Below are 17,640 nucleotides of genomic sequence, written 5' to 3'. Positions count from 1 at the left end.
GGCGATCTTGGTGGTCATAGGGTGCCTCATGGAAACATGCAGAGCAGAAGTCGATTTTTGTTACGTGTGTGCGCAGACTTCCGGTACGATCCAGCGCGGAGCATTCTCGCTCTCCGCTGGTAGGGTATCTACCCCTGGCAGATTAGAGTTGGTGAATTGCGAGCACTCGCTCCAGGATTTCGGCAGCCGCTCCAGATCGACCAGTGAAAAACACCATAAAAGAAACGAAGCTCGATAACAAAGTTTAGCATGATAGTACTTTAGAATAATTTTATAGACCCTGTTTATATTGCCGTTCTTGTTAAATAAATACGGCAGCTGTCTCCGGAGATGGTGCAAATTCTCTTGTCTTTGTGCTCTTCTCGTAGGGTGCCACGAGTCACGTGTTAAGGCAACAGCAACATATCGAATACGTTCGGCCTCCGCACGGCGCCGTTTACGTTATTCAGATTGCGGGAGAGTCCTTTCGTCAACTCATGCCAGTGACATCTTGTATCCCAAGTTGGTCATAAACGGCGAGAAAGTGACAAACCGCAGGGGAGAAGAGCTAAACATGAATCTAGCGGCACACGTCTCACATTCGACGCTATCGCTTTAAAAAAATGTCACAGTTTCGCCCGAAAGGCGAAGCATCAATTGCGATAGCAAATAAGTAGAGCGCAGAGTAGGGATAGTAGCTTTATCGGCTGCATAAACTTGGACACATTCGCTTACTAACTGAATTAACAAGCGTGGTGTCAGCGCGCACAAGCAAACATGAACAGATCACACTCAATGACCACAGACAACGACTGTCAAAACACTGGCAGCAAGCGCAGCCGCCGCAGCGAGCGAAGGTTCGTGCGGGCTATCGCTTCAACGGAAACTGAGCGGCGAATGCACTCCTCCTCCCTCCCGCGCTGCCTTCCCGCTTTCTTGCTTTCGCATGGGAGATTGAGTGGCCAATTCCCCTTGCGCCCGGTTGCAAGATACGCATTTGCTGCCGCAGCACAGCGTCGCCCCGCCTCCCTCCCTCCCATACCCCCACGGCCTTTCGCACGACGAAGGTCGCATTTGCTTTCCGCCGTGCGTTCGCTCTCCGTGATAGCGCGCGTCCCACGCGCGCTTTCAATCGCGCATACGGCGCGCGGCGACGATTTTATCGCCCTTGGACTTTATACGGAACCTCACGGCGACGACGGCAGAAATCCGGTTGAAGTGTTCATATATCGCAATAAAACAATATGAGTGTCAGAAAGTTAACGTGACTATATCGGAGGATTAACCGCACTTCTCACCTACGACGCTTTTTTTAGTGTACGTGTATTCAATGTACGCCCAATGTACTTTGCCTCTTCTGGAGGGGATTTAGAGTTGCACTACAGTACTGCAACTCTAAATGGAGTAACTGCGTTACAGGAGGCTATATACATATACATACATTTTTGGAAGAAGAAAACACTGTCGACACAAACATTTTATATAGCGAGATAACCATCTCGCTATATATAGCGGTGTGAGTGGGTGAGTCACGACGGGTATAAGTGAACGTGAGGTGCGTGAGGTGTGAGAGGCTCGAGTATGAGCGTGAGTGCGCTTTTGTGTAGGTTGCCGTGAATGCGAATGAGTGTCAGTGAATATGAACGAACGTGACTAGTTTGAGTTGGCGTGAATGCGAGTCAACAACGTATCAGCATAAATGGGTGAGTATGAACGGAAGTGAGTATAAGTTGATGTGGCCGTGAACGTGAGCGTCGGTGAGTTTGAATGACCATGGGAACCTGCGAGTATGAGTAGACGTGTGAACGTATTGCCTCCGGATCTTGTGGCACACGCTGTCTTTTTGGATCTCGGAGGCCACTGTGAATGTTCCAGAGCAGTGGCACTGGCCGCTCGATGAAACTCGCCTCGTGCGTTTCATCGGCAGCAGCTTGCATCTCGGTAACCGAAGACAACTTTGCATTTTTTCCTTAAAAATCAGACATGTACCTGTGCCAAGTGGACCTTGAATGGTCTAGCCCATAAAATGAAATCTTCTTGCTAATTTTGAGCAATAAGCAACACCTATGACTCACACTAACCAGTATTCGCTCGCGTTCATAATCCCGTCTTTGAAATGAGTGTGAGTGCCGACCTGTGTGCTGCATGGCACACACTGCATAATACTAAGGACTACGTTATTTTTGCCCCATGTTTTGTGCCAGAGTGCTGTAAAGGACTTTCATTTGCCGCACTGCATTACGAAACTGAACCACTGAACTCTGGCCACCTCCGGCAGCGGTAGCGGCGCCGCATCCCCGTTACGTCACGCTGGTTTGTTGTTTTTCGGTTTTTTTCTCTCGGGGAAATCGACCAAAAGCGTGCTAACTGGGCGCTCGCTGACTAGTGCTGTGGTTTTCTAAGTTCGTCGGTAAGTGCACGCTTCGTGTCATTTACTCATGTTGCGTTACGTTGAACCGCAGCTAGAAACACGGATCGTTCTCATGCGAATGATCTTGTTGCATGGCAGGCAATCTGCGGCATATCTGTTTGAATGAACTTTAACGTTGTCTGCCGGTGCCTTGTTCTAGAAAGTTCCCTCGAAGGATAACGCAAGACACTTAGCCTGTACACTGTTAATCGACAGTTTAATTACTGTCTTTTAATTGGTAAAGATTTCGCCCACGATAAATATTCCGCGTGTCTGTAAACACTGCTGAATGCGTCTCCACGATTAGTAGGTCGAAAAGTGCTTGCGCATGGAATCGCGGAACGCCGAAAGACGGATCTCGTGTCTCACGTCATTCGTGCATTTTTAAAAACTTGTTGATTGTTTCGTTTGCGCCATGGGCATAAAGGTATGGACGTTTAATCGTGACTTGTGCGATCCTCATTTGCGTCTCTAGCTTGGACCATTGCGCAATCCCCGAGTCATGCCAAAAACCTTGCTGCAGTGCTACAACAAAGGGTGCCTCAAGAAATTCGACCCTGACGAGAATACGCCTGGTGAGACGCTTGCAACGTTCACTGGTATCGAATAGTCCACCAATACTTTCGTGTATGTTTATGCCGTTACTGATTGAAATTGCTCTAACATACTGCGAGAGGTTGTAACGCCTACTGCCCTACTTGTGTTACACTTGCCTTTTTTTGCACTCTGTTGAAAGCGACTTTCCTGTCGTGTCTCTGCTATCACAGATGCCTGCATACATCATCCAGGAAAGCCCGTGTTTCACGATGCCTACAAAAGTTGGTCGTGCTGCAAAGCCAAGACCACAGATTTCACGGAATTTTTAAACATAAAGGTGAAGTGCTTTTGTATTTATTTTAGTATGCTGGTTGCAATGTTATGGTGGTAAAGCAATTGTTATTGTAGTACATTATTTATAAACATCATGTTTATATGTCATAGCAAATGACATATGAAATTTAATGATAATTTCTTAGGAGTAGTGATGACGCTAGTTGTGGACAGCTGAATGTCCTGGACATTTCCTGGACTCATGCTTGCCCTTTCTGTTTTGGATAAATCTTTGTTTCTGAGTCACTCATCTGTATTTATGGTCCTGCCATACTTGGTTTCAGTGATATGTGACCAGTCATAACTTTGTTGGAAGTTATCAGTGTCCACAAGTCACTGGGACTGCCTGGTAGTCAAACAGCTGACGCTCATGGAAGCCATTGAATAATATATCATTAATACACCTGCTCTTTGTATGAATTGTGCAGTTTTCTTTAACAAAGTGCATTTCGCTTTCAGGGTTGTTCTAAATCCTACCATCAAGACAAGAAGCCACCAGAGTCGCCAAAACCAGAAAGAAAAATTGATCCCGAACTTGAGGCCCAACTTGAGGTAGTATTTATTTCATAATGCCAACAATGCTGATAAGTGCAGCGGTGTCATAGAGGTGAAATATTGTTGTAGCTTTTGCAACTAGCCGTCTTGTGTTAAGCGATTGTGACATTTACTTGATCATTTTGGAAGAGCAAAATGCTGAATCACAGTTTGAGCTAGTGAATGTTTAGAAGCACGAAAAGACAGACAAAGAACAAATACAACAAGACAATGCATACCTTCTATTCGTTTCTTCTAGGTATCTCTTTTTGCACTACTAATTATAGTAACATACACAGCATGATAATGGGTCTTGTTGTTGTATTGTAGCATACCACTGGCTGTATGCATTCTTTCAATTTCAACATGATCTCTCGCATGCTGAAGACGTTTAATCTTCTTGCATGTCTACCCGTTGCTTCTATCCAGGTGCTCCACTTCGCATATCATAATATCCCAAGTCATCACCAGTCTTTGAGAGACCAATCACTAGTGTGAAACTTTCTTTCTTTGTTTAGATAATTACTTAAATCATTTAATGCTAATGCCTCTGACAGGGCAACATGTAAACACACCATACTTTCCTGAGCTCTTGTGGAGAACATTTATAAAGCTTCTCAATAATTGGTTATACTTTATGTTTCTGTAGGCTCAGCCATAAGCAATGTCATGCTATGAATATGCTCGTTAGACATCACGGGGCTGTGTCAGGTCTTGAAAGGAACATTGCCTGTGAATGCTGAGTGATGACAATTCATGTTCTGCTATGGAATAGTTCAGCTATTCACTTTGAGCAATGCAGCTGCATCGTCAGGAAAGGGCATACACCCCCCCCCCCCCCCCTCCTTTTCTTTCTCTCTTTTGGGCAAATTTCTGGAATCAGGTTGGTTGGTGACTTGAGGATATTTCAGCACACACATCAGCTATTTTCTTTGCAAGTAATCTTGCATACTAGTACCGTCCAAATTTCCTTGGTTTGTAGTTCCACATGGTTCAACTCACTTTTGTGGTGAAATTTCAGGCTGCCAAGCAAGAAAAACCGCCACAGCGTGCACAGATAATTCCAATCATTAGACCTGATGAGAATGACCCACTTGTGCGGCTACGAAGTTCTGTTGGGTCAAGTCTGACTCCTCTTCTGAGTAAACTTTCACTGGAGAAAAAAGTTGATGTCCCCGAAACTGAAGGTAAGCATATTGCACACATAGCACTTAGGAGGGATCGTCACACATGCGTCTGTGATTGTTGCATTGTTGCAGGAGTTCCTTGATCATGGCATTCATACAAATGCCAACACTAGGCTTGTGTCATCCTTCTTAAAGAAGGCCTTTGCCATTATTTTTACTGTGAATAATTTCGCATCACAAGATGAGTTGTATGGCTTTGAGTTCAACTCAAAAAGAATAGTGAAGGTTGATGCCATGGCAGAGTGCCTGGCATCATGCTCTCAAGTGCTTTGCTGTGACAAAGCAAATGCGTTGTCTGGCATGTCCAAGTTTAACCCTGTGATTCTCGGTGCATTTTACAAGTTTTGCTACATTATCAGCTTGAAACATGCCTATGTGCCAAGGTCTGCCCCCCCCCCCCTCTCCTCTTTTTTGTTATTGTCCCCTGCTAGAATATTCCTGTATTTCCAAGAGGACATTGAGAGTTTGAGGTACAATGTGTGGTACCACAAGTATTGCATTGTTGGGCATTGCGTGTTATCTATCCAGTCCATATTTATTGTGTGGTTTTAAACGACTCATTTTATGACTTTGTACAGTTGTAGCCGGTTATTTACGATGAGCAATTTGACTTCATTTGCTGGGGCATGTCAGCAACCCTATCTGTATGTGAAGCCTAATAAGCGCAAAAGAGATTGCATATATGGCACTATTGCTATTGCAGATTTGTAAGGTTTGATGAATGCAAAGGCTTCAGCCATTTTTTTGTTTCCCTGCCTATTGAGAGTCACTTCAATTTATCCATGCTTTACTTTGCAGCTACCACTGTTGTGACAGTTGGCACATCATGCAAAAATGCCGGTTGCCGGCAGGTAAGTTCCTTTTTGCAGTACTAACAGCTGATGGCAGTAGTAATAGCTAATGTTGCACTAATGATGAACAGCGAAGTACACTGTGGTTCTATTATATATTTAAAGGTAGTACCACTTTCTCTTTTCTCTGCCAACCTCCTCATCACCTGTTGCCGCTATTATTAAATGAAGTCATCACAAAGTGGATCATTTTGGACCCTTGATCACACAGCTCCTGAAGGATGGACACATCCATTTTGTTCCTTGCTGAAGAAAATGGATGCATCAGCTAGTGAAGATGATAGCAGAACGAAATGCTGCTGCCTTCAGAGTACAGCACAGTTCACTAAATATGATGCTGTAGTACAGTACTCACAGAATAAATTGAGTCAATGTAGGGCTAACTAATATGCATATTTTCGTTCGTGTCGTCTTCAGTTTGTGGAACATCTGCATAATTTTAGGTCTTACGTTTAGTTCAGAGTCCATACCACCCTTACTGCCGAGATGTGCAATGAAGTGGCATTCGCACTCTGAGGTAAACACGCATTAGAGGGGTTCTACATTAAAGTTTCCCAGTCGCTTTTCATTCTGTGGCCATAGTACATCACATACTAGCTGTCTTTGAGAACTATTAGCCAGTGTTTCTTGAAAATTGCGCGGTGGCAAAAATGCCTTCATTTTGGCAACACATTATTAAAGGTGGATAAGGCACAATTGTCATATCAGTTATGTTGAACTGATTGCCTAATATTTACAAATAACAATTTAAAGCTGTTGCTTTGGGGGACTTGATGAAACTGCAGACTCGAAGCTGATTAGTGACCAAGGTGCTTTGACTTCGCAGTCCTGAAAATAGATCACCTACTTGTCCCTCTAATTTGTCATAAAGCGACTTGGTGCTCCACACAATCTTGTCCTTCGATGCACAAGGAAGGCTTTGTGGGAAAACACATGAAATCACTGTATTTCTCTGCTAGCCTGTGGAAATACCACCTTCAAGCTGGTGCCATTTATTATATAACACTATAAGTGGGTACGGCCTTAGCACTGACTGGCTTCGGTTCCACAGTTGCAACATCTGCCCTAAAGAAATGCTAGAAGTCAATTAGGTAATCATATACTAGTACCGGATTTCTAGGCTTCCAGAGTGTTGTTGTCAGTTGACAAGTCACAGTGTGTTTGAGAACTTACTGTGCAAATGCATGGACAACAATAAAACTAATATTATCCTTGTTCCAGCTTCTGTTCTTGCACATTTATGTTCTGCTTCATCTCGGCTGTTTGTGCCTACAAAATTCTTCACATGTAAATTTGGCACACAAGACAAAATATTAACACGACAAACACTTGTACTCGAGCTCTTTTTTTTTTTTCTTAACATTTTTTTTGCGTGTCGAAGTTATGCTCATTCCTAAGATATGCTGAACCAGCGACGCCCTTGGGCTGTCCCTTTTGTTTGTAGCTAAACAAATATATTATGACAGGTAGGTGCGTCATTGGCTCTATTAGGCTTTATGGTTTCCGTTTTACATATTTCTTTATGGAGTAAAAAATAACACGAAGGCTTTCCAGGTGTTTTATGCAGTGACATGCTGCCACATTTTAGCTCTCTATGGAAACAAGTCCATTAGTTTCATGGCCATGCAGGGTCTGTTGCATTATTTTTTCTGTAAAAAGAAATTTGCTATATGAATGGCACCACTTGCTATATTGGTGTCTGACTTAATTTCACTGTTTCTGCGGCAAATACTAATTTTTTGTGAAAGAAATGCAGCATATTTCCCACAGCTGCAAATGGTTCTGACGCCTCTGGCATCCTTTGCATTCAGTCGTGGTGTTAAAAATTACTTCTGGCTGTTTCCTTTTCAGACATACCAAGGTGAACAAAGCAACCTGGACACATGTTTCTACCATGCAGGCTTTCCAATATTTCACGAGGGGCAAGTTCCTTTCTTTTTTTCTTCTGTCTTTATATGCTGCTCAATTTTTCACTGGGCAAACACAAATGTGAACATGAGTTTCCCACCCGTACTTATTTCACTTGTAGTTTCCAACCCCTGCTTTCTCAAAAATCTACAGGATGAAGTACTGGACTTGTTGCCAACGTAAGACATCGGACTTTGCCAACTTCCTGGAACAGCAGGGTTGCACGTCAGGCAACCACGTGTGGATAAAGAAGGTACGAGACTGTACAATAGATCTTCTTGGGTAAAATAACGAATTGTTAAATTAAGGCATGTAAATTGCAGCAAAAACAGTGAGTACAAGGACTTGCGTCTGCTAACCAAGTCCTTGGCACAACATAAATTTCCCTAGAGCACACAACATGAACAGCTAAGAAAGGGAATCTCCCAAGTTTACGAAGTAGAGCTAGTTAAATTAGTTCAAGTTCAGTTTGTTTAACGCGGGTGCCGTGTTGTACACCTTGCCTTTGTCCAGTCTTTCATGCTATAGTTTCCTAGGAAGCATACGAAAGGGAACTCCGGTGCTAGTGTCTGCAGGAGCTACACATATGGCAACTCAGCCATCACTGGAGTGATGTGTAGTACATGGATTTGCCTAAACTTGGTCCTTCTGGCTTCATGCGGTATTGTGACTTTGCAGATTGACCATTGTCAACAAAATATTCTGTTATAAATGCAACAATTCACGATAACCATGCATGTGTGCAGGACTTATTGCCTAGCTGCCTTTTCAAAAGTAGTATTGCGTGGAAATTTAGAAAGATAAGGTGTATTAAACAAAGCCACAAGCATTAAGGTTAGAAAAATCCAATTATTACCGATCATTCCCGGCGTAGCTGAACGATCAGAGCGCCACAGTTCTCTCTAGTACCATACTTAACACAAATATAACGCAAGTTTTTTATAGAAATTTCCAGCCTCAGAACAAGTCATGCGTTATGTTCGGGTTTGTGACACATATAATCGTAATATTTCTTATTTTTCTGAGAGTCCGAATGTCCCCCTTCACGTTATAGGTGTGGTTGCATTATTTATGACCACATACAGTGATTTTTGATGGAAACTCCATTTTGCACAATTAAGTTTATTTTGTCCACGTATGCGCTGCCATTTACTGCGTACTGGAGATGTGGGCATGCGCAGCAACGCTGACGGCGACACCTTGTGACAATGATTTCACCTCAAACACAAAATTACTAATACTGCTGTCACCACCAGTGCCTTGGGTAGCTGCTGGCATAGAGGCACTGGCAGCAACAGCCTTCATGAACACTATTGGCCATTTTGTTCCCTTTAATATGAAACGCTTGTTCAAGACAATAATTTTTGTGTTGTAGTTAAATATAGTGTCAGAAAGTGTCACTACCAACAGCTTTATCAAGAGCCCACATTTTTGGCATTGCATGTACTGCTCACAAATGCTTAGGTGACATTTAATCTTTTCAGAAAACTGAGGAAGCACAGACGTCATGCCGTTACGACTGGTACCAGACAGGAAACTCGGTGGTAATCAGCTTTTTTACCAAGATGCCCATACCCGACGAATCATGCGTGGAAGCAAACCCGGTCAAGTTGCACCTGCACATTACCTTTGGGGAAGACCGCGCCGTCTTTGACCAAGTGATGGTACTTCATGGAGTAAGTACTAGTGGACATTCGCACTTTTTTTTTGTGACCCACTACTGCACTGCAAGATATTGCTGGTGATAGACAGCTGCACAACTTCAACTGGAACCAGTGACATTGGTGAAGGTAGTAACATAAATTTTCCACAGTACGACTGTACCATAAAGTTTGTAGAGACAGCATTCCTGAGCTACACTTGTTTCAGATCATTCTTTAATGCTGTCTTCATATGTTACTGTAGATCATAACTATAACATTTGTCCCAAAACGTAGTTGTATTATTTATTATGTAGAAATTGGATGTCAATTATCATATAATATAGAAAGACCATCCACCTCTGATCTTTCTGATTGCAACTAGTACATAGCAGAGCGACGGTCCGCTCAAGTTAATAACGTGATCAGCCGGTCTTGAGCGGTGGATTAGACTAGCATAGAATAAAGCATAACGCATCGCTACGAAATACCGGCCCAGGCCTGCAATTTTGTCCCAGTGCCTTTTGCTTGATTCTACTTCACCGTCATCTACAGTTCTCGGCCTGCTGATCCCATTGATTAGTCGCTACGACCGCTGATGCATGCAAAGAGTGTAAGAAAGAGTAGCGTCGGCCAGAGGCAAGCGCGCCGCCACTTGTAAACACGCCAGCCATGTCTGGCAGTGCCTCAATACCCGGTGCTCGGAGGCAGCTGTTATTCATGGCGAGCGCTTTCTCGCGGCGTTTTCTCGCAACGTGCGGCTGAGTACACTCTGTACGAGCGAGATGTCCCTGTGACTGGGGAAATGACCGATGCCAAAATTGCGGACACCGCAATTAACAGCTAGGACATGGATGAACAAGAAAACGAGGAGCTGCGAGACGTTAACGCAAAAATGATCTACTAAAAGTACTGCTCCTGGTACATTGAGCTTTTGTGAGGAAGTCAGCGGTTACCGACGCCATATTGGAAAGGCATCATGTTGGCTTTACGCGGTGGTTATGCTTATAGTTTTAATTCAGCTATCTCGAAACTCCCCTTATCTCGAAATTTTTTCCAGTTTTTACTACTTCGAGTTAACAGGGTATTACTGTACTACTTCATCATCATCATCAGCCTATATATCATGTCCACTGCAGGACGAAGGCCTCTCCCTGCGATCTCCAATTAGCCCTGTCTTGTGCTCTGTACTACTTACTGATGGGATATTGTCCCAAAGTTTCCACCAGAGCTATGAAACCTGCCATGATAGATGGCTCTAGATTAATTTTTACATGAGGTTTTAACCCTTTATTGACGAGTGTTGTCTACAGGCAAAGTAGCAGAAAAGAAAATTTTTCCTTGCAGAGTTTCAGTTGAGTACGAAGTTTCCGGCTAAATGTCTTCGGCCAACACTGAATGACAGGCAGCAAGTGTCATTTGTTGGTTTAGAGCAGTAACACAGACAAGGAAGAAGTTTGCCACACGAGTCACTGTCTTTTGAAAGCAAGGTCAGAGGATACAGGCAGGCCGATGCAGGATATCCAACTGGGGTGGTGACACACATGTGATATAAAGCAAATGAAATGTATACCTATGGTTCACATATTGTTACGCGAACGAAGGATTAAGTACTGGAGACTATTTACAAGTATATTTACAAAAGATAGCTGCAGCGCTGGCCAGATCAGCCGACAGCTCGAGAGCAAAGAGCAGTTCGTCTTCTTCGTCTGGGCGCCCGCGCATCGTCCGGAAGAAACACGCAATATGCACGTAGCAATATGATGATAGCTGTCTACACAAATTGCAAACGAAGCCTTAGGTAGCTTGGGGCGAAGCCCACTTCCAGTATCCTGCCTGGAGTTTACGCCCTATTGCTGAAAAAATTTACACAAAATGTTTTTTACTTTTTGTTGATTATGCTTATTCTTGATGTGTTTTGTAGATTTAGATAGGAAATGAACATTTTTTCTGGGTTTTTGTGTCTCCTCATTAAAGGGTTAAAGGTACACCATAGGCAAACAATGAATCAATGTACAGTATAGACCACTTATAACGTAACCGCTTATAGTGCAGGACCGGATATAGTGCGGTCTTTTCAGACTCCCGTTAATTTTCCCATAGCACTCCATGTATACACGTATCGCTTATAGTGCAGTTGCGGGAAACGAAATACCGGTTACAGTGTGGCTGCCTGGGAGTACGGAAGTCAGCGGAGATGGCGAACGCTCCCCTCAAACTGGCGCCCCAAGGAGTGCTCGAGGAAGAAAGAGAGACGAAGTGGAGGAGAAGGGCACGTGGTTGGAACGAACAACCAGTGAGGCTGAAACCAGAATCTTGAGTGCAACTCGTGAAATATCACAGCGCGCATAGCGAGCGAGGGCCACGAAACTGCCAACGCCGGCCAACGATAACGGCAGTAAACGAAACTTCAGGGAGCGGGCGGCGCAGGCACGGCACAGCGAAGGGCGCACGCGGAGACCGTGGAATGTGAGGGAGGAGGGCTCGCGGGGAAGCGGATTTCGCCTCGGCAACTCCGCCGCTTCGGTGGCTCTCCTCGCCCTCCCTCGTAGCTCCCTCACTTGCGCCGTGCAGGCGCCACCGCTTCAGTCGGCCCAGCGCCAGCTCTCCGAAGTTCAGTTTTCTGCCGTTATCGGGAAAAGGGCGCTTGCCGGCATGGGCAGTTTCGTTGGCTGGCCTGGGACAGCGCCGCTGCTTCCCTCTGCGCCGTAGCCGCAGCGTGCAAGGTCAACACGTGACTAGAAAGTAGAGGAAGCATAAAGGAGAAAGAAGGGTTCACTGTCATTTTCTACGCGTGGCTACGGTAGCTAGGCTGAGACGTTGGCACGTACACGCAGCTTCCGGCGCAACGCAGAATCGGCGTTGTTGGCGCGCGAGATTGAGGGGTCTCTCTTAAGCTTTTACTCTATTGCGGTGCCGGAGCAATGCCGATCGGAGGCGCTGCCGCGTGAATTATTTCGAATTAACGAGATTCCACTGTAAATTGAATGCAAACGTTCTAGCCACATTCCTCGACTGTCACATACGCGTGGCGGCTCGGTGCACATGTTTTGCATGTGTGCGGGCCTTGAAAATTGTTGCTTTGGTTATAGTGCGGTACCGCTTATAATGCGGATATTCGCGACTCCGGCGGCTTACGTTATAAGCGGTCTACACTGTACACTGTCATAGCAAATTCAGGTGGTCATTTTGGAGCGCTTCGGAGCTAGTCATCTTATTCGGGTGGTCGTAAAAAGGGCTCTCCGACTACATTTGGCTGGTTCTTTCAGATTGCTGAAATCTAACTTAGAGCGCTCAGAAATGCTCTCGCCGACGGCATCAGAGCAATTGCAAGATCCAGCCGGTTTCCAGTCACGCAAGCGCTACGCAGCTTCCATCGGCACGCTTTTGTTGGTGTCGACTCAGGCCATTTAGGTGGTTTCATAATTGTGTTGTGCTTTTTGTGCTTCACGTCGACGATGGCGACGCAGCAACATTTACATATGTTAGCAGCAGCTTCGGTTTTGTTGGGTCTACCGTGTATTGGGTGCTTTGGGTGCATGTTAAAGAACTCCATGCCTCATAATCAGATTGTTGTTTTGGCACATAGAACCCCAGAATGTAATTAATTGTTTTGAGTCTAGAAACAAGCAGTGACAGCATCTTATAATGCGGAAAACTTACTGTGCTGGAGTAGGACTGTCTTGCAAGCGACGGCCACTTGTGGCCCACCATTTTTTGTCTGGCTTGCACTGTCGCTCGCTGTGATGCTATAACGCTGTGTAATGCGGCGGCATTCAGTCGGGAAACGCCAAAAGTTCCCCTCGGCCCCTGCTTCCTTTTCTCTCACTGCTGTGGAAAGTGACCCAATGTCCAGGTACGCTTTCTCCGACTCAGACCTGGAGGACGAGATCGGCCACTCAAATTTGCCATTAGATTACCCATCCAGAAACTTCTCATTGTTTTTTTGTTTTTTTTTTGTGTGTGTGTGTGTTATGCCAAGGGATTACCATCCCATTGCACAGAAAATAGCAAGTCTGCTCTTCACCAGCACTCTTGGAGGTCATGCTTTGTTACTATATCAGCTTCGTGTCAGAGGCCCACACAGAGGGGGTGCCAAATTGCACTAGCAGTGGTGGAGCCACAATAAACTGCTCTGGTGTGGTGCGACTCATGTTTTTGCCTTTTTACATTGGCTAGGCCAAAGAACATCACTCATTACAAAAGTTCATGCATACTACTTGTACACCTCCCTTGTACTTGTACACCATTGTATGTACACCTCCCAACCTGTGAACTTCAAAATTTGTTATTTCCAGCAGACACGACACCGAGGGGGAGGTAGAATAGCACACACTTTAATGAGGTTAGCATTGTTGGCTTACTTCAGCCACTTTGTGTCTATCTTCCTTATTTATGCTAGTTTCTCTTCAATAAACGAATCCTTTGAAATTTATCCAGTACTTGACGGATTTGAACTCGCATCACAGGTGTTTCTCAAGCTCCGCAGCCCAACGCTCTAGCACCGTGCCATGAATGCACGCAGGCATTATTCCTCAATTCTTAGCGTTAGCACACCACCTGTGAAATCATGGAGACCATGCAAAAGGAGGGTGACTTCACGCACCTGTCGCTAGATGGTGCAGTATGTCCAGGAGCCCAGCTGCTGGACATGGCTCATACATGATGCATTTTAGCAGTGGCAGTATGATGTGTTGCTGCATTGCTTGAATATCAATACTCATCGTGAGATGGGTTCTGCTGTAATATTTTCTTTTTCTCTTTTGCCCTGAGCACGTGTGTTTTGAGGATAGAAATACTTTATTAACAATAATTAACAACACAAGCAGCAGCAAACTTGGAAACAGTAAAGACGCCAAGCAATATTTTTAGGTCGGTGACATTTCAACGACTTTGCTGTTGCCCATTTTGCCTGCTTCAGGAACTTGTTTGTATAAACTTGCTCGAAGCAAGTACCCCTTTGGTGTCCTTTCACCATCTTGTAATGCAAGGCTCGAAGACTGAGCCAAACTTTTTCGAGGACAGAATACATTTCTTGTAATATCGTTTAACAAGCCTAAGTACATAAACTTTATGAAAAATACAGGAGAGTTGGCAGGTATATATACACCTTCTGTTGAGTGTAGCAGTGGGACGTTAATGCCACATTATCATCACAATGGAATTGAAATGGACCATTATTAGCTTCTATATCATCTGTGTTGTACTATATACTACCTATTTACAAATTATATAGGACATGTCGCATTATGGGAGCTGGTATTGGAGTTTCATGGGTTAGAGTGCTTAAAGATGTACTGTTCTCAGTAAAAGTGTTAGTTTTGACACTAGAGAGTATATTGACCTATCGCTTGGGCTTGCCTTAATAGTTGCCTTTAGTGTCCCTAAAGTATGTGGCTTTCTTTTTTTTTTTTTTTTTTTTTATTCCACCTTCCATCAGGATGCAGCAGCTCTGGCCATGTTGCTGATGCAAGCTGCTCTGTGGCTTCTATTGCCGGCTGTGGAAAATTGTCCACCGAGAAAAACAATCGTAATAAGCGCTGTGTGTTTTTTTGTTTCTTTGAAACAGGTTATCGATGTGGAGAAAAGTTCGGTGCAATACCTTGGAACCAAAGTAGAAGTGAACCTCAAGAAAAGGGACGCCATCAGCTGGAGGCTTCTGACACTTCCACCGCCAAAACCACGTATTCAGGATGGCGATGGCGATAGTGAAGATACATGAGACAAGCCTCGTGCCAGACATGCTACATTGCAGCAGTTCAGAGCAGGGAGATGTTGAAACGGTTCATCTAACATTAAGGAATGGAACATCCTAATCAATGAAATGTGGTTATCATTAAAGAGATTTGACTTTGTTCCATATTCTCTCTGCTCCCTAGCTTTCTTTGTAATAATGTGAATGGCAAACAGTGGCCGCATGCACATTCAGTTTCCACAACCGATATTAGTCTTTAGCCACTATGTGCACACAAAATTATGACTTTTTAATTTTTTTCAAGGATTAAAGATTTCTCATCCATTTTAAGTTTATACTGCCCACCAATCGTAGCTCGTTGTCTATCATATCTGGTTCTATAATGTGAACAGTTATGTGATTCCTTAATACAAAGCTTCGTGAAAAACCTAGATTTGAAACAGAGCAGGAAGTGTGCAATTTCACAGAAGAGCCTGAAATATGGCCAGCAGCTTTCACATGTAAATGTGAAAAATCAAATTTCATTGTGGGCTTTAATGTTCTAAAGCAATACTATAACTATGAGGCAGGCCTTAGATGGGGGCTCAGGGTTAATTTGAACATCTACGTTTTTTTGTGTTCTGCACTCGGTACGGATGCAGCTAACGCAGCAGGGATTTGAACCTGCGACTTCACACTCGGCAGAACGCTGTAGCCTCTGTTCCACCATGGCAGATCGGATGTAAAAAGGGGCAGAATATTAACACAGCAATGCTATACAACCAACTTTGCAAAACTGTGGCAAAAAGAAAATTTTGCACCAGCAATTACGGTGCGTGAATAATCACAGGGTGCCACTGTGTGGTGATGCATTCTGGTATTTTAATCATTTATCTGCATTCATATATGAGGGAATGCCACTGCTAAAGCAGTTGTCTATAAGTCCAACATTCCTTGTCTATTTGTGTACATATATTCATATATACAACGTCGGTTGCAATTCTTCGTAATGTAGCGACACAATTGGTGTATCCCATAGTGCAAGCCAGACGTCACATTTGACCCCTTTCTCTCGCAATTCGGTTGCCGTAGGACCTTGACACTATGTTCCAAGAGTCCATGTAACGGTCCATGCACATAGATATGCATTTCTGAAAGATCAGAGAGAAAGATGTATTAACAGTGAATCACGGTTGAATATTACACGCAGCTAACGGCTAAATAGCACACAACACAGAGAGCTAAGCAGGTTGCTGCTCTTTTGAAAAATGGTCTATTAATTCCCAGCTTCTTAAACAGCTGTAGGTATTGTGTACTTGAAGAGGCATAACGCTTTCCATAAAAATGATGAGACCCATTACTGTATTAAACAAGCTGCAAGGTTGACAGCTTCCATCAACACCAATAGGGAGCTTAGATGATAATGATGAGCCTAGTGTCCCTGAAGAGAAGGAAGATAAAGACAGAAGGCAGGGATATTAACCAGAATAACGTCCGGTTGGCTACCCTACACCGGGGGAATGACCTGTATATGGTACCTACACTCCTTTTGGGAGAGTAGAGCTTTCAAAACATGGCATGTACACACAATGGGGGATGGGCTAAGAATTCAGTGGTTTAAACGCACAGATAATTGCTTGTTCGAATGAACTGGAAAGGTAACTGGGAACAGGCAAGTATTGTGTAATTGAGAAGTCAGACAAGATAAATGGATGATAGCACAGATTCGTCACCGCGCACTGCGTTTTCTTGTTAATCTACTCCCTTAATAGCAAATCGCATCTCAACGTTGCAAAAGCAGTACGACGTTTCAACACCAACACACCTGTTCAGAGTTGTCCAAAGACGTCCCGGGCTTGGAAATGCACTTCTTAAAGCACTTCTCAGTCATTTTCTGAAACGAGATCTGGAGTTTAGTGGTCAGCGCGAGATAAAGTCGCGCGCACCGCTCGAGATGACCTCTACAACGGCCACCTCGCACGTGTCGCACGCGGCAGTGTTTAAAGGTTTCGGACAACTGACTCATGTTACGAGCCATCAAGAATAAACACAAGTGAATGTAGAAACGTTTCAGCAAGTCTACGTCTTAAAAAACGTGTTTCTGTCACAGTACGCGCGCAGCCGGCATAAACAGGTTAGTGTGCGTCCGCTAATCGTCACCTGCAATAACTCCTGAGCATTTGCCACAGCGATTTGCTGTTTGACCTGGTCCATCAACTCCTCCTTCTGAGCTCCGGTAAGCTTTCCAGCCGGTAAACCATCCATTGTAAGTGTCGTCGTCGAAGAACAAGCGGGGGAGCTCTATGTTATGTAATGAGATTAATTTACAACCACGTGAAAAAGAACCGGCTAACGCCGCACCACGCGCAAGAAAAGAAACAGAAAAAAAAAATGAGGTGATAAGCCAATCCATGCCATAGAAAGTGCTAGCTGCAAACCACTGCCAATACCGAAACCACACCAAAAGTACATTTAGAACTATACGTAAACGCTAAAGCTTCAAAGGCGCTTAATTTTATTAATTTATTCCTACTGCATAAAACTATGTGTTTTATATACAATTAACTGATACAACTCTGACGTTTTA

General features: G+C 44.1%; 2 protein-coding genes across 2 annotated transcripts; one reads left to right on the top strand and one right to left on the bottom strand.

The window, feature by feature from the left end:
- The first annotated feature begins 2,247 nt into the window (after positions 1–2,247).
- LOC119461906 (cysteine and histidine-rich domain-containing protein 1-like) lies at positions 2,248–15,239 on the top strand. The gene is made up of 10 exons (XM_037723273.2): positions 2,248–2,389; positions 2,865–2,964; positions 3,157–3,263; positions 3,719–3,811; positions 4,815–4,980; positions 5,779–5,831; positions 7,683–7,753; positions 7,893–7,992; positions 9,224–9,415; positions 14,949–15,239. The coding sequence occupies exons 2-10, from the start codon at positions 2,892–2,894 to the stop codon at positions 15,099–15,101; spliced, it is 1,008 nt and encodes a 335-aa protein (XP_037579201.1). The 5' UTR covers positions 2,248–2,389; positions 2,865–2,891; the 3' UTR covers positions 15,102–15,239.
- A 676-nt stretch (positions 15,240–15,915) lies between these two features.
- LOC119461908 (mitochondrial import inner membrane translocase subunit Tim13-B-like) lies at positions 15,916–17,432 on the bottom strand. The gene is made up of 3 exons (XM_037723274.2): positions 17,214–17,432; positions 16,879–16,947; positions 15,916–16,204 (listed from the first exon to the last, which is right to left on the bottom strand). Exons 1-3 carry the CDS (start codon positions 17,316–17,318, stop codon positions 16,106–16,108), a joined length of 273 nt encoding a protein of 90 aa, XP_037579202.1. The 5' UTR covers positions 17,319–17,432; the 3' UTR covers positions 15,916–16,105.
- Positions 17,433–17,640: the final 208 nt, after the last annotated feature.

The sequence above is a fragment of the Dermacentor silvarum genome, chromosome 8 (genome assembly GCF_013339745.2).
Source record: "Dermacentor silvarum isolate Dsil-2018 chromosome 8, BIME_Dsil_1.4, whole genome shotgun sequence".
Lineage (NCBI taxonomy): Eukaryota > Metazoa > Arthropoda > Arachnida > Ixodida > Ixodidae > Dermacentor > Dermacentor silvarum.
This window is presented reverse-complemented; position numbering and strand designations above follow the sequence as displayed.